General features: G+C 38.6%; 2 protein-coding genes and 1 non-coding gene across 4 annotated transcripts; 1 reads left to right on the forward strand and 2 right to left on the reverse strand.

The window, feature by feature from the left end:
* Positions 1-7,933: 7,933 nt before the first annotated feature.
* Positions 7,934-11,865, reverse strand: LOC130591098 (uncharacterized). The gene is made up of 6 exons (XM_057394012.1): positions 11,025-11,865; positions 10,410-10,945; positions 10,305-10,377; positions 10,087-10,270; positions 8,967-9,859; positions 7,934-8,178 (listed from the first exon to the last, which is right to left on the reverse strand). Exons 1-6 carry the CDS (start codon positions 11,863-11,865, stop codon positions 7,934-7,936), a joined length of 2,772 nt encoding a protein of 923 aa, XP_057249995.1.
* Positions 11,866-12,274: 409 nt separating this feature from the next.
* LOC130590968 (uncharacterized) lies at positions 12,275-15,560 on the reverse strand. Of its 2 annotated transcripts, XM_057393765.1 has the most exons (3): positions 15,405-15,560; positions 15,232-15,307; positions 12,275-13,067 (listed from the first exon to the last, which is right to left on the reverse strand). In XM_057393765.1, exon 3 carries the CDS (start codon positions 13,065-13,067, stop codon positions 12,390-12,392), a length of 678 nt encoding a protein of 225 aa, XP_057249748.1. In that variant the 5' UTR covers positions 15,232-15,307; positions 15,405-15,560; the 3' UTR covers positions 12,275-12,389. The 2 variants fall into 2 exon arrangements, with proteins under 2 accessions (XP_057249748.1, XP_057249747.1); XM_057393764.1 differs by having other exon boundaries at positions 15,232-15,560.
* A 1,001-nt stretch (positions 15,561-16,561) lies between these two features.
* On the forward strand, positions 16,562-16,668 carry LOC125494214 (small nucleolar RNA R71). The gene has a single exon (XR_007270583.1). It is a non-coding gene; the product is annotated as a small nucleolar RNA R71 (small nucleolar RNA).
* Positions 16,669-23,100: the final 6,432 nt, after the last annotated feature.

Raw genomic sequence — 23,100 nt, forward strand, 5'->3', positions numbered from 1 at the left:
GGAGAAAAGTGAAGAAAATAGAGTGAGAGATGAGTAGAAAGTGATGAGAGTGAAAATTTAGTGAGAATTTGAAGGTTTTAGGGAGGGTCTTCAATGGTGGAAAGGGGGTTTCGAGAAGAAGATGAGAGAATTTGGGGGTTAGGGTTTGGAGGAGAGAGAAAATGTGAGAGAAAGTGAGTGAAAACAAGGGGGAAAACCCCTTTAATTACGCCAGCCGGACCCCGAGCCCGATCGGGAGTTCTGGCCCGATCCCATCGGGCGACGCACTTTTTTCATGCATTTTGTATTTTCGTTGCGCGCCCGATCGGGCAGCCTCGCCTGATGGCTTCGGGCTATGCCCAGTAAGCAGTGGCTCGTATATTTGAGTGAAAATGTCCAGTTGGTAAGCACTCCTGCACACATGTAACCTGAAGAGGAATATCAGTACCCTCTCACTCTCTCACCAAACTACAAAAATGAACAAAGTAAAAAATAAAAATCTAGAAAAAACTACAAAAGTAAAGGAAAGAAATCGGGTTGCCTCCCGATTAGCGCTGGTTTATAAAGGTCCCGCACGACCATAATGCTTCATCCCTCAAACAGAAGGGGATGGGGGTTGAAGGTATAACTCCTCCACAGATCCAACAGGGATTCCGGTATAGTACAACTTCAGACGTTGTCCATTAACTTTGAACTTCTCACCTGTTGCATTCATAACTTCAATAGAACCAAACTTGTTAGTGTTAGTGACAGAAAAAGGACCAGACCACCTAGATTTCAGCTTACCAGGAAAAAGCTTTAGTCTAGAGTTGTACAGTAAAACCTTGTCACCAATATTGAACTCCCTACTCAGAATTTTCTTATCATGCCATCTCTTAGTGCGCTCTTTGTAGAGACGCGAACTATCATAAGCATTTAATCTAAGTTCATCAAGCTCATTGATCTGCAATAAACGCTTTTCTCCTGCTAATTTAGCATCAAGGTTCAACTCTTTAACCGCCCAAAAAGCCTTATACTCTAGTTCGACGGGTAGGTGGCATGCTTTTCCTTAGACTAGTCGATAAGGGGTGGTACCAATAGGGGTCTTAAAAGCATTTCTATAAGCCCATAAGGTGTCATCTAACTTATCACTCCAATCTTTGTTCGATTTAGCTACCACTTTCTCCAAAATAGACTTTATTTCACGGTTAGACACTTCTACTTGCCCACTTGTCTGAGGATGGCATGCTAGGCCAGTCCTATGGTAGACACCATACTTTTTGAGTATGGCTTCAAAGGTTCTTTTGTGAAAGTGGATCCCCCATCACTAATGACAACTCTTGGTACCCCAAACCGTGGAAAGATAATCTTTTTAAACATTTTCATGACAACCTTAGAGTCATTGGTCGGTGATGCAATAGGTTCTACCCACCTAGAGACATAGTCAACAGCAACAAGTATGAAATTGTTGCCTGAGGAAGAGGGAAAAGGACCCATAAAATCAATACCCCACACATCAAATAGTTTAACTTCTAGGATGGGGTTTGGGGCATCTCATGTCTACGGGAAATATTTCCTGTTCGTTGGCATGCATCACAAGACTTAACAAAAGTACTAGCATCATGAAAAAGTGTTGGCCAATAAAAACCAGATTGAAGTTCCTTTGCTACTGTTTTGGAGGGCCCAACATGGCCTCCACATGGAAGGGAGTGAGTGTCATGCACCTCCCACTCTGGGATACATCGCCTATAGATGGTGTCAGCACAGAGTTTGTAAAGCAAAGGGTCATCCCAAAAATACTGTTTGGCATCATGTAAAAATTTCTTTCTCTGCTGGTAGCTCAACTCTGGAGGGGTTTGTCCACTCACACAAAAGTTGGCGAAGTCCGCATACCACGGGGTAATAGAAGTGACTGCCAGGAGCTTATCATAGTCGTCAATGGGTAGACCTTGGTCAGCCACTACATTTTCGACACCCTTTTTATCTCTGATCTCCAAGTCAAATTCTTGGAGCAGCAATTTTAGAGAATTTTAGATAATTTTAGAGAATTTTAGAGAATTTTTAGAGAAGTGGTTTAGCAATTTTAGAGAAGTCCTTGATAAAGCGGCGATAAAATCCCGCATGACCAAGAAAACCTCTAACACCCTTAACATTCACAGGAGGGGGTAATTGCTCAATCACTTGAATTTTTGCTTTGTCCACCTGGATGCCTCGTTCAGAAATAATATGACCAAGTACCACTCCTCAGTAACCATGAAGTGGCACTTTCCCAGTTCAAGACAAGGTGGACATCCTCACATCTTTTCAGTACTTTAGTCAAATTCAGCAAACATGCATCAAAATCAATGCCATACACACTAAAGTCATCCATAAATACTTCCATGATGGACTCAATAATTCAGAAAATATGGCCATCATACAACGTTGGAAAGTAGCAGGGGCATTACATAGGCCAAAGGGCATCCTTCGATATGCAAAGGTACCATAAGGACATGTAAATGTGGTCTTCTCCTGGTCATCTGGGTGGATAGGGATTTGGAAGAAACCAGAATAACCATCTAGATAACAGAAATGAGAATGACAAGCGAGACGTTCCAACATCTGATCAATGAAGGAAGGGGATAATGGTCTTTCTTAGTGGCAACATTTAATTTCCTATAACAATGCACATACGCCACCCAGTAACTACTCTTGTAGCAATTAATTCATTTTTCTCATTTTTAACTACAGTAGTACCCTTTTTTGGAACCACTTGAACTGGACTCACCCACTTAGAATCAGAAATAGGATAGATAATCCCAGCATCAAGCAATTTCATAACCTCTTTTTTGACAACTTCCTGCATATTCGGGTTCAACACGACGCTACCTTGTATACTAGGACGATGATCATCCTCAAGATGAATTTTATGCATGCAAAAGTCAGGCTTATGCCTTTCAAATCATCAATATTATATCCAATGGCCTTTTTATGTTGTCGCAAAACAGACAAAAGTTGAGACATTTGACCATCATTTAATGCAGCACTAACAATCACAGGCCAATTTTCAGAATCATCCAGAAAAGCATATCGCAGAGAAGGGGAAGGGGTTTCAGTTCAGGTTTCTTTACCTCTACCGGTTGAGTAGCACATACTAACCGTTTCCTCATGAGTGGTAATACCTCAAGCTCGCACAGGTAAAAGCTGCTTCCCAAGCATCCACTTCAGTAGTCGATATATCATCACCTGTGGAAGAGGTAAAACAAAGCAAAGCCTCCAGAGGATCCCGCAGAAGGGATTGAGGCATGTCATCATTAACCAGCACATCAATGACATCTATTCTATAACAGGCTTCCTCTAGCATGGGACTTTTCAAAGCATTGGTCAAACTAAAAGTTACCTTATCATCCCCCACAGTCAAAGTCAATTTCCCATTTTTAACATCTATGACAGCTCCAGCAGTATGAAGGAATGGTCTCCCTAAAATGATTGGGATTTGAGTATCCTCTTCCATGTCAAGCACAACAAAATCCACAGGAATATAAAATTTACCTACCCTCACAGGAACGTCCTCTAAGATACCTTGGGTATTTAACAGAACGGTGCCATTTGAAGAGTAATGTTGGTACATTTTAAATCTCCCATGTCAAGCTTTTTGCAAAAGTCAAGGGCATGACACTAACACTAGCACCTAAATCACATAAGGCTTTGTCAATAAATATGGTGCCAATATTACAAGGGATGGAAAACTCCCCGGATCTTTCAATTTAGGAGGGGATTGATTTTGCAAAAGAGCACTACATTCTTCATAAAGGCAACAGTTTCTACTGCTTAAAGGCTCTTTTCCTAGTCAAAATTTCCTTCAAAAATTTAGCATATGCAGGTACTTGAGTAATGAGTTCAGTAAATGGGACAGTTACCTGAAAATTCTTCACTACCTCCACAAACTTACCAAGTTGGTGATCCAGCTTATTCTTTGATAGACGAGTGGGGAATGGTACCTTTATCGCAGGAGTGGTGGAGGAATTTTTTTCAGGTACTATCTGCTTCTCTGCATTTGTGTTGGTGGTAGCCTCAGGAGCTGACGAAGTTTCAGTGACGTCTGCATTTTTTTCTGGCTCAACCGGACCATCCTTAGGCATTGGGGACCATCATAATGTGTTCCACTCCTAAGAGTGATGCATTGGCAGTGTCCCTTGGTTGCATTGATTGTGAAGGTAAGGTGCCAGGTGGCCTACTAGCAGAAGAACTAGCCAATTGAGCTAGTTGAGTCTCCAACATCTTGTTATGTGTGCACAAATTTTCCAGTTGAGCTTTTGTGTCAGCTTGAAAAGCATTGAACCCTTTCTGCATCTGGAACATCATATTCTTCAACTCTGTCATGGCTGGGTAAGGCCCCAGGTGGAGCTTGTTGTGGAGGTTGGTATTGTTGACCCTGTTGCTGAGGTGGATATGGTTGTTGAGGTTGAGGGTTCAACACATTAGTACTCCTATATGAGAGGTTGGGATGGTGTCTTAACCCAGGATTATAGGTGTTGGAATAGGGGTTGAACTGGTTCCTAGGTTGTGACTGGAAAGCATTGACGGCCTCACAGTTATTTCCCAACGCATGACACTCTTGAGAGTTGTGCCCAGTGTAACAACCCCACATTTTCCCACATTTTAGTCACCTGTTTCTGGTGTCATGGACACACACATAATCTAAGTGGGGCTACCACAAACTGCAGGTCATACTAGATTTACAACAACCATGCGTAATATAAAGTACTTCATAACATTATTATTACAACCATTGATTTATAATCTTTAAAGAAAACTATTCAAAATACTTATACAAATTTATATATATATATAAGTATATTTAAAGCAAGATGCTTTCCAGCGGAAGATGAAAATCGTCTAAGAAGCAACACAACAACAAGGACTTCACAAAATGGTGTTGACCCAAGCAACCATGGCACACTTAAGAAGTAGTACCCCCACCTCCTTTTTGACTTCCTGCAACAATTACACTCCTGCCCCCACCAGGACAGGTTCAAGAACAAATATCAACAGACAGTTGAGTACATAAGTCCACCCCAAAATTCATGTTGGTGGCTTATAAGTCATGAAATCTAGTTGTATTAAGATAAAACCAATGCATTTCACAATTTATACATTTACCAATAATGGAACCACTATTCAAGTGCAAAAACTTTAGAATGTCCAAAAGTAATTATATCATGAAAATACATTCGGGTCATTCAACCTCATTATTCAAAACATCATTATACTTGGGTAAAGTGAACACGAGTAGAGAGGGGTTCCTACACGAGGCCAACTATCTCTAAACTATTGGAGGTCGTCACCGCACCGTTTAAATTTTATGCTTGCAAGCCTTAGCTAGGACATGTCTCATTCTTATTATTTGCTGGACTTCACCCACCCAACGAGGGTTCGAAAGGAGATCACCCATCCTCCAAGGGTTGTTGTTCTTACCATACGTTACTAGGTACCGGCCTTTACCCAATTCCATTTATAATCTATTGTATCTGTAATTTAAATATGTAGTACATTACTACCTTACTTGGAAGTACATATATTCATCCATAAGGAGAGGAAAAAGAGAAGTCACACTCATTTTAGTATTGTCATTGTTTTAATGTACTAAACCTTACGTAAAATTCCTCGTTTAATAATTGAGATTTTTACCATGTTGATGAAAGGTAAACTTTTAGGAAATTAGTCACTTGCTGGTTTGTACAAAATACGCATATATCCTAGGTATCTATTTTGCTCATTTAAACCTCCTTTACAAAGTAAACTAGTTTGAACATATACACTTTCGTCAGAAATTTCAGCATAAACAGTAGCATTAAAATGGTTCTAACTTCCTGCTCAGAATCCAAATCGAGAAATTTCAGGCCTATCCTCAAGAATTTTTCGTTACGAACATTTTCTCGTGAAATAGGAAAAGGCTAAAAACCACATTTTGGGGGTCAAAACTTCGATTTACAGTAGCAGGTCACATAAAATCCGAAAAGAATACTCAACTTTTTATAAAATTCTGAAAATCTCCTTTAAAGAGAACTTTTAATTAAATTATGGTGAAGAGAAAAGACTTCTAAATTTATAAAAGAAAATTCTCACCTAAAAGAAATAATATATATACTTTTATTTATCCACATATTTGTGTAATAATTCATACTTTATCAAAACTCATTCCCATTATAGTAGAGTGACATCCTTAATTCTCCTCTTCATAGATGAACACCAAGAGTATATATATAACTCAAAATCATTACACGCAAGTAAATCTTAACTCAAAATTTGACATGCAAGCACTTATTTCATCAATTTGTTCAAAAATAACATAATTAACCATCACACATCAAAATTTCACAAAGCTAATGATAGTAAATAAGAGAGTGTTCTTATGTACCTTAATCTCCTTGATCTATCACTCAATTTGTTTTTCTAAGCTCCTTTCACCTTCAAAGACCTTTAAACTCCAAGTTCCTACATAATTTTGCCAATGCATGTCATTAATTCATGAGCTAAGTTCATATCCAACTTAAATATGTTCTTCTACTTCCTTTAAACTTTTCTTACCTTGTATGAGGGGATTCTTCAAATCTTCTTATTCTCTCACTAAGATCTTTACTCCTAGCTCTTTTTCTGCAAAACTTCAATCAATTACTAGATTAGGATCCTTGATGAAAAATTTTCCAAAGAAAAGAAACTCACAAGGGACGAAAAGGAGGAAGAAAAATGAAAGAGTAATTGACCTCTAAACTGGCGGGTGCATGTAGTGAAGGAAAAGAGGAGTGGGCAAGGTTGTTTTAATCTGATTTAGGGGCTTGGGATTGGAAAGTCAACTTAGGTTGTCCCCTACCCATTGGAAACCCAATCTTCTCTTTCTCTTAAGTTTTTGAGATATCTTCCATTATATGGGTTGCTGTCCAGCAACCCTAACTTACTTAATCATGTGTTTGGGGCCCTAAAAACCCCTTCCTAGCCCAACCAAAAGATGACATTAGTAGCCCACCATAGTAGGACATATTACAAGTGTTTTTAGAGTTTCCTTCCTTATTCATGGCCCTAAAGTGATGTTACTTCCAAAGTTCAAATCTAAATAGAACTTGGTTTCTCATCAATTTTTTTTTTCTAGAGTTTATTTTACTCCTTCCATCCTCCTAGGAACAATTTATTACCCCTTTACCATAGGTAATTGAACACTTTCATTTGTCCTTAGTGATCATAAGAAAATTTAATTATAATAACATTACGAATATGCACATATGATATTATTTGTATGCACTAGAGAATGATCGAGATGTTGTGTTTTGTTGTTTTTTTTTTTTATTAAAGTTAAAATTTTCGGGCTGTTACATGCTACCCTACTTAAGAAAGTTTCGTCCCGAAACTTAACGATGATATTGAAACCTAACCTTAACTTTCTTCGTGGAATATGCAGGATAGCGGGCTTTCATGTCTGCTTCTTTCTCCCAGGTTGCCTCTCGGTGTTGTGATTCCGCCATAGAATTTTAAGCATGGTATTGATTTTCCTCTCAACTCTTTAATCTTCGATCTAAAATACGCTACGGGCAGCTCCTCATAACTTAAGTTCTCCTCAATTTGCAGAGGTTCATGCCTTAATATGTGAGAGGGGTCATAAATATATTTCCGGAGTTGCGAAACATGGAATACGTTGTGCACCCTGGCCAACTCAGGAGGTAGGGCTAGCTCATAAGCTACTTCCCCGACTCTTCTTAGGATCTCATAAGGCCCTATAAACTTGGACTTAGCTTCCCTTTATCCCAAATCTCTTTACTCCACGGGTAGGGGAGACTTTTAGAAACACTTTATCTCCTTCCTGGAACTCCAAAGTCTTCCGTCGCACATCAGCATACTTCTTCTGACGATCTTGAGCAGTCTTCATCCTTTCCTGAATCATTCGAACCTGCGCCATGGTTTCTTGAATCATTTCTGGTCCCACATCGCCCCCTTCCCATAATCATCCCACATATCGCGTTCGGCATCGGCGACCATATAAGGCTTCATATGGGGCCATATCAATGGTAGCCTGATAACTATTGTTATAGGAGAACTCAACAAGTGCCAACCGGTCCTCCCAAGATCCCTGGAACTCCATTACACACGCTCTAAGCATGTATTCCAATACTTGAATGGTCCTCTCAGTCTGACCATCTGAAGCTGGATGAAACGATGTGCTGAATTTTAATTTGAACCAAATGCCTCCTGTAACCTCTGCCAAAAACTCGAGAGGAAACGGGTATCTCTATCCGATATTATGGTTCTTGGCACCCCATGAAGTCGAACTATTTCTTTCACATATGACTCAGCCATTTGCTTCATACTCCACGTGCTTTTCATGGCGATAAACCGACTCGTTTTCGTGAGCCGGTCAACCGTTACCCAAATTGAGTCATTTCCTTTCCTTGATCTGGGTAGGCCAACAACAAAGTCCATGGAGACCGACTCCCACTTCCATTCAGGCACTGGCAACGGTTGAAGAGGGCCTGCTACCTTACTCCGATCAAACTTTATCTTCTGGCATGATAAACATTTGGAGACATATCTAGAAGCATCTCTCTTGAGTCCCCTCCACCAAAAGTAGTCTTTAAGATTACGGACTAACTTGTCCCTCCCCGGGTGAATCGAGTAAGGACTGCTATGAGCCTCCATTAAGATCTTTTCCTTTAGAGCTGGATCCTCCGGAACACACCATCGCCCTTTCAATCTAATGCTCCCATCTTCGCCCAGGTGGAATTCAGAAAGTTCCCCTCTCCCTATCTTGGCCCGTATCTCCGCCAGAAACTCATCTTGGCCCTGCTTCTCTCGGATTTCATCAAACAAAGATGGTTGTGCAGTTAATACATTTAATGACTCCTGCGGAACTCCTCTCTTGACCACATTCAGATCCAACCTTTGAAATTCCTCATATAACTCATAGGGTAAACTTAACAAGGAATTTACTACTCGCCTAGGCCTGCGACTCAAGGCGTCTGCCACTCTATTTGCTTTACCCGGGTGATACTGAATCTCCATGTCATAATCTTTCATTAACTCTAGCCACCTCCGCTGCCTCATATTGAGTTCCTTCTGAGTGAAAATATATTTTAAATTTTTATGATATGTGAATATCTTGCAAGGAACCCCATAAAGATAATGTCGCCACAATTTCAGCGCAAACACCACTGCCGCCAATTCCAAATCATGCACAGGGTAGTTCTTTTCGTGAGGCCTCAACTGTCGAGATGCATATGCTATAACCCTTCCATTCTGCATGAGTACACAACCCAACCCTTCTAATGATGCATCACTATAAACTTCGTATGGTTCCCTGCTATCAGGTAGGGTCAGAATGGGGGCACTCGTCAGACGTCGCTTTAGCTCTTGGAAAGCTTCTTCACATTTCGGTGTCCATTGGAACTTGACATCCTTCCTAATCAAATTGGTGATGGGCAAAGCTATGCGGGAGAAATTTTCAACAAACCTCCTATAATATCCTGCTAACCCCATGAAACTACGGACCTCGGTTACAAAGGTGGGTGCTGGCCATTCCATAATCGCCTTGATCTTCTCAGGGTCTACTGAAATTCCTCTCTTAGACACTACATGGCCCAAAAACATGACTTGCTCCAACCAGAATTCACATTTGCTAAACTTCGCATAAAGCTTTTCTCTTCGTAAAATCCCTAGAACAATCCTCAAGTGTTCTTCGTGCTCAAAAGGACTCTTCGAATATACCAAAATATCATCAATGAAGACTACCACAAACTGGTCTAGGTATGGTTTAAAATATCTTTGCATCAAATCCATAAAGGCCGCTGGGGCATTAGTTAACCCGAATGGCATCACCACAAATTCATAGTGTCCATACCTAGTCCTAAATGCGGTCTTGGGTATATCCTCCTCCACAATTCTCATTTGATGGTATCCCGACCTGAGATCTATTTTCGAAACACCCTTGCTCCCTTAAGTTGGTCAAACAAGTCATCAATTCGGGGTAAGGGGTACCTATTCCTAATGGTAAGTTTATTTATCTCGCGGTAATCAATACATAACCTCATGGTCCCATCTTTCTTCCTAACAAACAACACAGGTGCCCCCCAAGGTGATGCGCTGGGCCTTATGTAACCTTTTGAAAGTAATTCTTCAAGCTGGGTTTTTAACTCGGCCATTTCTGCCGGTGCCATACGGTATGGGGCCTTTGATATAGGTGTCACTCCGGGCATTAAGTCTATGTGAAAATCTACAACTCTGTGAGGGGGTAGTCCAGGCAATTCATCAGGAAATACATCACAAAACTCCTTAACTATCGGTATGTCTTCTGGTTTCATCACAACTTTAGTGGTGTCCACCACTTGACACAGGTACCCTACATTCCCCCCTTTTAACTCCTTCATCATCTTCAAAGCAGATATTATTTGCACCCTAGGTTTCACTGTAACCCCTTCATAACTTACTTGAGTTCCTGAGGCTGTTGTAAGCTGGATGGTCCTCCTAGAACACTCTATCACTGCCCTATGATCCCTTAACCAATCCATTCCCAAAATTACGTCATAAATCCCTAGTTCGAACTGAACTAAATTTGCCATAAACTCGTTCTCAGAAATTTTGACAGGATAATTTCTATACATAACGTCACACAAGGACTGGGTTCCATCCCGAACACCTATCAATAAATTTATTATGGATGGGGAAGGAATTTTTTTCAAATTTTTAACAAATGAAACAGAGATGAATGAATTGATGGCTCCAGAGTCAAACAACACATGAGCATTTACAGAGCATACGGGAAAGGTGCCAGAAATAACATTACCTCCAGTTGTAGGAGCCTTTAGATTCCCTTGGGAGCTTTCAGACATAGAAAATACTTTACCCGGGGTTTTCCCAGAATTTCCCCGATTTCCTTGATTGAATCCCGCATTCCTACCTTGGAAACCCTGGGGGTTCCCCCCTGCTCGATTGTACCCAACAAATCCAGTTTGCCTCCCAGAGCCTTCACCATTTTCCGGTCTTCTGAGGGCAATCTCTATACCTATGACCCGGCTTCTTGCATCCAAAACATACTTCCTTACCCTCACATCTCTTTCCCCAGTGATCCTTTCCACACTTAAAACAGGCTTTTCCCTTCTTTGGTGCCTTTTGCTGGCCTTCACCCCTTTGCTGCTGTTTTGAGCCACTTCTCGCTCGTTTGATTCCTCCGTCATTCATTTTACCGTCATTCTTCCTCCTATTTGACTCCTCCTCTTTCTGATCAATCCTCTCCTGCTCTAGGGCTCGATCATATAACTCTTGATAGTTGGTGTAATACCCCACCCTCTTCTGGTACTTAAAATTCAACCCTTCGAAAAAGCGAGATGTTTTAAATTTCTCCGAGCTGACTAGTTCTGGTGCAAAACGAGACAACTCCATAAATTTTGCAGCGTATTCCACCACAGTCATTTTTCCTTGCCAGAGATATAGAAACTCACTCTCTTTCTTCTTCTGTAGAGCTGGAGGATAAAACCTTTGACGAATGGTTTCCAGAAATTTATCCCAAGTGTAGTCTGATTGCTGGAAATTCTTCTTGACAGTCCTCCACCATATCTCAGCTGGCCCTTCAAGGTAGAATGAAGCCAACTTAACCTTCATATGCTCAGGACAACTTCTGATCTCCAACAGCTTTTCCATGTACGCTATCCAATCCTCAAATTTAACCGGATCTGGCTCCCCATCGTAGGTTCTTGGCCTGTGGGATGATAGCCTCTTATAAAATTTTCCTTCTTCATCATCAGACCTTTGACCCTGAGCCTCCAGTATAGCCAATAATCGAGCATTCATGCTCTCCATCTGACGCAACCGTCCTTCCATTGAGGAGCTCGATTCTCTAGCATTTTCGTCCCCTTGAACGAGAGGAATTTCACCTTCTCTCGACATGCTCTTTCACGATGCCTCCCCTTATTTAATTCAAAGAATATTACTAAGTTAGGTTATTTAAATTTAAACTAATCATAGTAATTCCACCTCATATAAATAATCATGCTAATCATCATGTTAACAAATAAACACACATAAGTTGTAACAGCACCCTATTATGATATTGACTACTCATGAACCATTATCCTTTCTTGGCCTAAGATGGCTACCTTTTTAAACATACACATTCAAGTTATAAGAATTCGAGTTGGCCCAAGCAAGTTTATCCCTTTCATAAAAGATAATACCAACTCCTCATAAGAGAGTTTATAGTTACCATTCTACTGGTAATGCATAACACCAAAGTTCTACATCATCAAATTAAAACATAAATAAATTGTTCATACAATTCAAATGGTCATAAAAACAATGTCTGAATCAAAGAAAGTAAAGCAGACTAATAATAATCTTCTTCCCCTTAGCCATTTCACGAAGCTTCCTTTCTTCTTTTAATTCCATAATTCCGTTCTCCTACTAATCCAAGTCTAGAGGGTCATAATAATAGCCACTATCAGTGGTACTGATGCTAGGGTCCTCAGGTACATAGTCGGGATCCCAAATATAGCGTTGCTAACCGACCCTGCACTACTACCATTAAGGGATACACTCACACTAGGTGGGGTCCTCCTAGAAGTACCTGCGGTAGCTTGCCTCCTATTATCATCCCTAACAACTCTTGTCTCTTTTGCCTCTTCGCGGGTTCCCAACCGCTCATAGAATTTCCGCCAGAACTCCCCAGCATCTTCAATCATTCCCCTTTCCCTATTCCGGGTATCTACCTTCCTCATATCTCTCAACACCTCGTCCACTGACACCTTCCATCTAATGGCCTCTTTTAGTACCCCTTCGGGACCTATTCCTCCTCCCAATATCCCCACATTTGCTACATACAAGTATAAAAGCCTCCAATATGCCCTCCTAAACGATTCCCATGGTTCACACTCGGGCAAGGTCTTAATCAGGGTGTAAGCTTGGATTTCCGACCTTGAATACTGGTTGTGATCCCCTCTTCCATAGACCGCATTCCAATCAGCATTCCTCCCAAGTACGCGATTAGCATTATACATTGCATCCTCCCAGGTAGCGTTTCTCGGCCTATAGGTATCTGGTTCCTGCATAACGGGTCCACGAGATCCTTGGCCTCTCTGATTCCTGGAACTCATCTACACCATACATCAACAAACATAATATCCATTACTTCACATCCAATCATTAATCTTGAATAATAACATTGGTTTCGCATTGAGCATCCATATATATACATTTCTATCCTTAACAATATTATAATATTCCTTTACCTCAAGGGTTTCTTTACTTACAAGTTATAATCCCAACACACCTTTTTCCCTCTTATATGCACCCCTCTTAATCCCAAGAAAACAACATATACCCTCATACACATAAATTTCACGTATTAAGTTTTAAATAGGTTGTAATTAACAAAAACTTCTCTAGTAATAATATGAAAAAAATATATATATGTATGTATGACCCTTTTTTTAAAAAAATAAACCTAGGCTCTGGTACCAAGTGTAACAGCCCCACATTTTCCCACATTTTAGTCACCTGTTTCTAGTGTCATGGACACACACATAATCTAAGTGGGGCTACCACAAACTGCAGGTCATACTAGATTTACAACAACCATGCGTAATATAAAGTACTTCATAACATTATTATTACAACCATTGATTTATAATCTTTAAAGAAACTATTCAAAATACTTATACAAATTTATATATATATAAGTATATTTAAAGCAAGATGCTTTCCAGCGGAAGATGAAAATCGTCTAAGAAGCAACACAACAACAAGGACTTCACAAAATGGTGTTGACCCAAGCAACCATGGCACACTTAAGAAGTAGTACCCCCACCTCCTTTTTGACTTCCTGCAACAATTACACTCCTGCCCCCACCAGGACAGGCTCAACAACAAATATCAACAGACAGTTGAGTACATAAGTCCACCCCAAAATTCATGTTTGGTGGCTTATAAGTCATGAAATCTAGTTGTGTTAAGATAAAACCAATGCATTTCACAATTTATACATTTACCAATAATGGAACCACTATTCAAGTGCAAAAACTTTAGAATGTCCAAAAGTAATTACATCATGAAAATACCATTCGGGTCATTCAACCTCATTATTCAAAACATCATTATACTTGGGTAAAGTGAACACGAGTAGAGAGGGGTTCCTACACGAGGCCAACTATCTCTAAACTATTGGAGGTCGTCACCCCACCGTTTAAATCTTATGCTTGCAAGCCTTAACTAGGACATGTCCCATTCTTATTATTTGCTGGACTTCACCCACCCAACGAGGGTTCGAAAGGAGATCACCCATCCTCCAAGGGTTGTTGTTCTTACCATACGTTACTAGGTACCGGCCTTTACCCAATTCCATTTGTAATCTATTGTATCTGTAATTTAAATATGTAGTACATTACTACCTTACTTGGAAGTACATATATTCATCCATAAGGAGAGGAAAAAGAGAAGTCACACTCATTTTAGTATTGTCATTGTTTTAATGTACTAAACCTTACGTAAAATTCCTCGTTTAATAATTGAGATTTTTACCATGTTGATGAAAGGTAAACTTTTAGGAAATTAGTCAACTTGCTGGTTTGTACAAACTACGCATATATCTAGGTATCTATTTTGCTCATTTAAACCTCCTTTACAAAGTAAACTAGTTTGAACATATACACTTTCGTCAGAAATTTCAGCATAAAACAGTAGCATTAAAATGGTTCTAACTTCCTGCTCAGAAATCCAAATCGAGAAATTTCAGGGCCTATCCTCAAGAATTTTTCGTTACGAACATTTTCTCGTGAAATAGGAAAAGGCTAAAAACCACATTTTGGGGGTCAAAACTTCGATTTATAGTAGCAGGTCACATAAAATCCGAAAAGAATACTCAACTTTTTATAAAATTCTGAAAATCTCCTTTAAAGAGAACTTTTAATTTAAATTATGGGTGAAGAGAAAAGACTTCTAAATTTATAAAAGAAAAATTCTCACCTAAAAGAAATAATATATATACTTTTATTTATCCACATATTTGTGTAATAATTCATACTTTATCAAAACTCATTCCCATTATAGTAGAGTGACATCCTTAATTCTCCTCTTCCATAGATGAACACCAAGAGTATATATATAACTCAAAATCATTTACATGCAAGTAAAATCTTAACTCAAAATTTGACATGCAAGCACTTATTTCATCAATTTGTTCAAAAATAACATAATTTAACCATCACACATCAAAATTTCACTAAAGCTAATGATAGTAAATAAGAGAGTGTTCTTATGTACCTTAATCTCCTTGATCTACCACTCAATTTGTTTTTCTAAGCTCCTTTCACCTTCAAAGACCTTAAACTCCAAGTTCCTACATAATTTTGCCAATGCATGTCATTAATCTCATGAGCTAAGTTCATATCCAACTTAAAAATTATGTTCTTCTACTTCCTTTAAACTTTTCTTACCTTGTATGAGGGGGATTCTTCAAATCTTCTTATTCTCTCACCAAGATCTTTACTCCTAGGCTTCTTTTTCTGCAAAACTTCAATCAATTACTAGATTAGGATCCTTTGATGAAAAATTTTCCCAAAGAAAAGAAACTCACAAGGGAAGAAAAGGAGGAAGAAAAATGAAAGAGGAATTCACCTCTAAATTGGCGGGTGCATGTAGTGAAGGAAAAGAGGAGTGGGCAAGGTTGTTTTAATCTGATTTAGGGGCTTGGGAAATTGGAAAGTCAACTTAGGTTTGTCCCCTACCCATTGGAAACCCAAGTCTTCTCTTTTCTCTTAAGTTTATTGAGATATCTTCCATTATATGGGTTGCTGTCCAGCAACCCCTAACTTACTTAATCATGTGTTTGGGGCCCTAAAAACCCCTTCCTAGCCCAACCAAAAGATGCACACTAGTAGCCCACCCATAGTAGGACATATTACAAGTGTTTTTAGAGTTTCCTCCCTTCATTCATGGCCCTAAAGTGATGTTACTTCCAAAGTTTCAAATCTAAATTAGAACTTGGTTTCATCATCAATTTTTTTTTAGAGTTTATTTTACTCCTTCCATCCTCCTAGGAACAACTTTTATTACCCCTTTACCATAGGTAATTGAACACTTTCATTTGTCCTTTAGTGATCATAAGAAAATTTAATTATAATAACATTACGAATAGGCACATATGATATTATTTGTATGCACATAGAGAATGATCGAGATGTTTTGGTGTTTTGTTGTTTTTTTCTTTTATATATTAAAGTTAAAATTTTCCGGGCTGTTACACCCAGATATTCCACAAGCATCACATATATGCACATTGTAGTTAGAAGCACTAGCCATCACATTAACACTCATGTGGGAGGAATCATTACCTAGCTTCAGGGAATCAATCTTCTGAGTTAGAGCATCTAGTTGCCCAGACAGTAGGGAAATGGCTTCAACATCATGTTTACCTCCCTTTTTCAAAGAGGAACGAATGGTAGAGGCTTGATTAGATGCTAGCTTCTCCAAAAGTTCATACCCTTCCTCAATTGCTTTATCCCTGAAGAACCCACCAGATGCTCCATCAATTACCCGTCGTGTATCTGCATCAACTCTAGTGTAGAAAATCTGACACAAGTACCACTGGTCTAACCCATGATGAGGACATAGACGCTGCAGATACTTGAACCGCTCCCAAGCTTCATATAGAGATTCACCAGGATCTTGGGTGAAAGTAACTATAGCATGTCTCATATCTGTAGTTTTCTGGTAGGGGTACCACTTGATAAGAAAAATCTTGGAAAGTTCTAGCCAGGTGGTGATGGTGGAAGGCAGCTTATTATACCAGAACAAAGCTTTATCGCGTAGAGAGAAACCAAATAGGAGGAGTTTCATCTCATCAGGAGTAACACCAGCTTGCTTTTGAGTAGCACAACAATGTAAAAATCTCTGCAGGTGCTGATTTGGGTCTTCAGATGGTAACCCAGCGAACTGATTGTTCTGAACCATATTCAGAGTATGAGACTTGATATCAAAATTTGTAGCAGCAATAGTGGGGATCCGTACCCCAGTAGGCACGTTATCAGGAGATGGTTGTGCATAGTCTCTAAAGGTTCGAGTAACATTCTCACCCATGTTGAGAGGAATAGGTGAGGTGGGGGTTTCTTGGTGTGGGGAAGATGGTGGAGAAGGTGTCTTTTGGGAGGTTGTCCCTGCAGACAACTTAGCTTGTTTAGTTTTCTTTCTGAGTCTACGAGCGGTCTTTTCAATCTCGGGATCGAATGGGATAAGATTTGGGGATTTCAATTTCCTGCTCATACACCAAAAACACTAAAACAAACGTGAGAGGCTCCAAAGAACAGGTGTTCTTCAGAGTAGAGGTTAGTTTAATACTATAGTTCAGACAAAATAAAATAAACTGTCTCCCCGGCAACGGCGCCAAAATTTGATAGGCTAAAGTCGTATCACCTAATCAAAAATAACCTAAGGTCCACTAACTAGTAGTCAGGGAAGTCAGGATCGAATCCACAGGGAGAAATTATACTATCGTAGCTGAACTCTAATATTATACTAACGAAATCAGATGAACGGTTGTGTTACTAAACTAAACAGATAGCAGAATTAAATATGAAGGTGTAAATATATTAATAAAGTACTAGAATCATGGATCACTATGCATACAATTCGGGAAATCAGGGATAAATAATAACCACCTAGTAAGTCAATTATCTAAGGCACATGTAATTTCTCTCGAACATTACCTCCCTCAAAGATCACCCAGCCGCTCTCGCATAGTCAAGGGTCACTTTGCCTAATAATTGAAAGCCTATACGGTATCTCTCCTCTCGAAGTAGATTCAGTATTGCAACAGTAGAAATATAAATCAGGCCTAACTTATAATCCTAACATGAAGAATCAATCAAAGGAAACAATTGAAATACCAGATAATCAAACTAATCTATCAATCCCTCATTGCATACATAGATCTCCACAATTCTAGGTATAAAACTACTCACTCATAATCATGAAAACAATAACAAGAATCATATAAAAACTCATACTTTGAAACATGGCAAATAACTAAGAAAATAATAGAATTAACAATGGAAGAAATAACAAAGAAATAAAGAAGAAAGATTACCGAATTATATTGAACTATGAATAAGCAAAAGGTTTGATCTTGAATTGAAATCACAAAGCACTAAATTAAGGTTCTTGAAACACTCTCTAGAGAAAACTAATAATAAAAACTAGATAGGAGCTAATAATTCTGATTTTTCTATTTATACAAGCCCTAAAACAATAGAAGAAAATCTCGAAAGAAGGGTCCGTAATCATTAAAAAACCGCGTCTCGTCAGTCGCTCGATCGGGCCAAAGTCGCCCGATGGCATCGGGCTCCAAAGCGAAGGAAAAGACCAAAACCCATCAGTCGCCCGATGAGATCGGGCTGACCCGCCCGATGTCATCGGGAGGTCTGATAACATGGCAGGGTGAAGCAGCTGGCTGGGTGCCCGACGTCGGGCCAGGTCGCCCGATCGGGCGAAACACCGAAATATGACTGGGCGTCTGACGCCCGATCGGGCCCGCAACAGAAACATGGAACGCGCTTCTTCGCCCGATCGGGCTGGGCCGCCCGATGCTATCGGGCCGATCAGTTTTATCTCGTTTCTTGTTATTCTTTGCTCAAAGTCCCGGAAATCATCCTCGGGAGCTAGAAACTCGGCACCTAACCTCTCTAATCCAATGTGCAATCATGTAAAGTAGGTAATAGCTTCCAAAACCTACAATTCAATACAAAATAGCAAACCACAACTAGATGGAGAGAGTTAGTACCAAATGGCTCATAAGAGCACCATAACCACAACTTTTAGCACATAAATAGGGGAGAAAACTCTATATAAAACCATAATATCAAGCTTCCAATAAGGCCGAAAATAGCTTGTTAATTTCGGATCTTTTAGTCTTAATGTCATGGTTGTATTTTGGGAAATAGTTTCCTTAAATTAGATGGCTAGTTGGCCGTGTGATCCTTTTGTATTTAAGGAAAGATTCGCCATCTTTCCTTAAGCTTTTGTTTCCTTAAGTTCTAGATAGATTCTAGGCTAGAATTAAGGGAGAATACTTTTGTAAAATACTCTATGGTGGCCGAATAGCTTGGTTGATTGGAGGGCAAGTTGATTCTTGTCATTATAAATAAACGTGTCATGTTACATTACAAGCGCATGAATGATTTCGACAAACCTTGTTATTGATTTTAATTGTGCCTTGCAATTATTTTCGACCACTAATTAATTCTCAGGATTGTTAATTAACTAGTGTTTAATCTACTTAATTCCAGGAGTAGTTTGAGTGAGATTAAAAGTTAACTAAAATATTCAGGAGTCTTTATTTTAGTCATCATATCCGAAACCTAATTTCAATGATGATAGAGGGTCAAAATTGTAAGATTTCAGAGGTGATACTAATCTAGAAGATTTTCTTGAGTGGATTAGGCAATTGGAGAAGGTGTGTTACTATAGGGGATTTGATGATCAAAGGAGGTTCAAGATTGCCTCGGTTAGGTTAACCAAGTATGCTGGAATTTGGCTTGAAAACTTGAAAGCTAAGCGTGCTAGAAGAGGAAAGGAGAAGCTTAGTAGTTGGACTAAGTTGAAAGAGAAGCTCAAGGAGAAGTTCTTACCTAGTGATTTCGAGCAAAAGCAATACATCAAATTGACAGCTTTGTGCCAAGATACATTGAGTGTGCATGAGTACACTATGGAGTTTGATAAGGTATGTCTTGTTTGTGACTTGGACGAAAAAGAAGCTCTCAAGATTGCTCGTTACATCAAGCGGTTGAATCGTGCAATAGCAAAGAAAATAAAGGTGTCTAGCTATCATACTTTCGAAGATGTATGTAGATTGGCTCTCAAGTTTGAAGCTCATGAGAAGGCCGAAAGGCCGAAAGTTCCCCATGTAAAAACGTGTAATTCTTTTAAACCTTCTTCATCTTATCATTCTTATTCATCTTCTAATAAGAATTATGAGGGTTTTAAGAAAGACAATGCATCTAAATATGATAAAAGGGTGGAAAAACAAAAGGTGTTCGTACTTAATTAAAAACTTGAAGAGAATAGGAAGTGTTTTAAGTGTCAAGGGAGAGGACATATTGCTAGTAATTGTCCAACCAAGAAATCTCTTATTATGGGGCAATATATGACCATGAATGAAGAAGAGGAGCTTTATGAATTCGTACCACAAGAAGAAGAATATGGTGAGTGTGATGAGGAAGATGCATATGCCGAGGATGATGGAAGACTTATTGGTGTTATGAGGAGGGATTTACATGTTGATTGCCTCCCAAGCAAAGAACAAAGGGAAAACTTCCTTGTAAAACCCTCCTCACAACACAAATAAGTCTTCCATCATCCTCGAGATATGCATCTTCCTTGTCACACTCGCCATATTCTTCTTCTTGTGGTACAAATTGATAAAGCTCCTCTTCTTCATTCAAGATCATATATTGCCTCATAGTAAGAGATTTCTTGGTTGGATAATTACTAACAATATGTCCTCTCCCTTGACACTTGCAACACTTCCTATTATCTTCAAATTTTTCTTTAGGTATGAACACCTTTTGTTTCTTTTATCATATTTAGATGCATTGTCTTTCTTAAAACCCTCATAATTCTTATTAGAAGATGAATAAGAATGATAAGATGAAGAAGTTTTAAAAGAATTCCCTGTTGTTGCATGGGGAACTTTCGGCCTTTCCTCCTTCTCACGAGCTTCAAACTTGAGCGCCAATCTACATACATCCTCGAAAGTATGATAGCTAGACACCTTTATTTTCCTTGCTATTGCACGATTCAACCCCTTAATGTAACGAGCAATCTTGAGAGCTTCTTTTTTGTCCAAATCACAAACAAGACATAACTTATCAAACTCCATTGTGTACTCATGCACACTCAAAGTATCTTGGCACAAATCTGTCAATTTGATGTATTGCTTTTTCTCGAAAACACTAGGTATGAACTTTTCCTTGAGCTTCTCTTTCAACTTAATTCAACAACTAAGCTTCTTCTTTCCTCTTCTAGCACACTTAGCTTTCAAGTTTTCAAGCGAAATTCCAGTATACTTGGTTAACCTAACCGAAGCAATCTTGAACCTCCTTGGATAATCAAATCCCCTATAGTCACACACCTTCTCCAATTGCCTAATCCACTCAAGCAAATCTTCTGTGTTAGTATCACCTGTGAAATACTCCAATTTTAACCCTCTATCATAATTGAAATTAGGTTTGACAACCCTAACTTCCTCCACATCTTCAGCATCCGAGTTCCCTATGTAACCAATGCTCTTTTTATCTAACTTCTTTCTGATTATAGAAGCTATCACATTCATTCTAGTTTTAAGTCTACTAGCATTACTAGAATCCGCATTATACTTAATTTTAAAATCAAACTGTTGATTGCTTAGTTAAAACAGCAAGAGCTTTTGTGATCTTCTCTAACTCATGTTCCATATCAACTCAATGCTAACAACAGTAATAACCACTCGCTACACAAGAAGCACAACAAACCCTAACACCACTAGAAGATTGAAACTTTAGAGAATAAGAGTATCAACTTACTTGGATCTTGAGAGAGTAGAATCCCTTCTATCCTCACCCTCCTGGAAAATCTAATACCACTTGATATGAATGCACAACTAGTGTAGTCGAACAGTCAAGAATTTCGAACAAACACAATGGGTTTTGGATATGATAACTAAAATAAACACTACTGAATATTTTAGTTAACTCTTAATCTCACTCAATCTACTATTGGAATTAAGTAGATTAAACACTAGTTAATTAACAATCCTGATAATTAATTAGTGATCGAAAATAATTGCAAGGCACAATTAAAATCAATAACAAGGTTTTTTTCTAAGTCATTCATGCTCTTGTAATGTAGCATGACATATTTATTTATAATGACAAGAATCAACTTGCCCTCCAATCAACCAAGCCATTCAGCCACCATAAAGTATTTTAGGAATGTATTCTCCCTTAATTGTAGCCTAGAATATAGCTACACTAGTAGAATAAATGCTATTTGCTACGGTGATATTGCTGCGGTTTTACCCATACGCAGCAATATATACCGTAAAAAGAAAAAAAAATATAAAATAACCATATTACTGCGGTTTCGGCCTAAAACCGCAGCAATATGGTTTAGACGAAATGTTTTGACTATTTGACCAAATATTGCTGCGGCTTTCCTAAAAAAACCGCAGCAATAGGTTTTTAAAAGTAATAATAAAAGAATTTTAGGCTTTTAGGCACTCCTATAGCTCTCCTCATGTAACACCTCTTCAGTTTTATCTCCTCCTCTCTTTTCTCTCTCTCTCTCCTCCTTGACCGTTCCCCTCTCTCTCTCTCCTCCTTTCCTCTCTCGCGACCGTTCCCCTCTCTCTCTCCTCCTTTATTCCTCATTAGTTTCAGACCGGTCCTCTCTCTCTCCTCCTCTCATCAATCCTTCATTCCGTTCGTCTTCAACTATCTTCACGCGTGTTGGTCGTTCGTCTTCAATCGCCAGATTCAACCCTTCACGCCGTTCGTCTTCAATCGCCTGATTCAACATTCACGCCGTTCGTTTTTTTTGATATATTTTTGATCGTTTTTTTTTTATATTCGATCTGTTTGTTTCGATCGTTTATTTTTCGATCGTGATTTTAGTTTTTGTAGATATTTTTTTCATTTAGATATTCAATTTTTCTTTTTCCTTTTTTTCATTTTTCTCGGTTACTTTTTAGATCGTTTATCGTTTCTTTGTAGATATTCGATCGTTTTTTTTCATTTTTTGTGGATATTCGTTTTTTTTCGTTTTTTGTATATATTTGATCATTTTTTGGTTGTGATCGTTTTTTAGTTTGTATATATTCGATCGTTCCTTGTCTTTTCCTTTTTTTCCGATTACTTTTTAGATCTGTTTATTGTTTTTTTTAGCTTGTAGATCTTTTTTTTTTTTTTTTTTTTTTTTTTTTTTTTGCTTTTTCATTTTAGATAGTTTTTTTAGATTTTTTTTTTATTTTACATTTTATTCTTCTGTAATATTTATACAATTGAAATTTTCATCTTTATATATTAATATATTAATGAGATTCATGTTTGTAGATATTACGTGTTAAACAGATAAAAAAATTATAATATTGCTGCGATTTGA

This window comes from Beta vulgaris, chromosome 4 (genome assembly GCF_026745355.1).
Source record: "Beta vulgaris subsp. vulgaris cultivar EL10 chromosome 4, EL10.2, whole genome shotgun sequence".
Taxonomy (NCBI): domain Eukaryota; kingdom Viridiplantae; phylum Streptophyta; class Magnoliopsida; order Caryophyllales; family Amaranthaceae; genus Beta; species Beta vulgaris.

Bases quoted from the DNA above. Each gene is read 5' to 3' on its own strand.
- LOC130591098 (XM_057394012.1), bottom strand. From the start codon at position 11,865: ATGTCGAGAGAAGGTGAAATTCCTCTCGTTCAAGGGGACGAAAATGCT. The intron at 10,271-10,304 runs GTGGACACCACT...TGAAACCAGAAG, and splicing joins TAGGGTACCTGTGTCAAGTG to ACATACCGATAGTTAAGGAG. The intron at 9,860-10,086 runs AAAAGGTTACAT...AATGAGAATTGT, and splicing joins CAGCTTGAAGAATTACTTTC to GGAGGAGGATATACCCAAGA.
- LOC130590968 (XM_057393765.1), bottom strand. From the start codon at position 13,067: ATGAGTTCCAGGAATCAGAGAGGCCAAGGATCTCGTGGACCCGTTATG.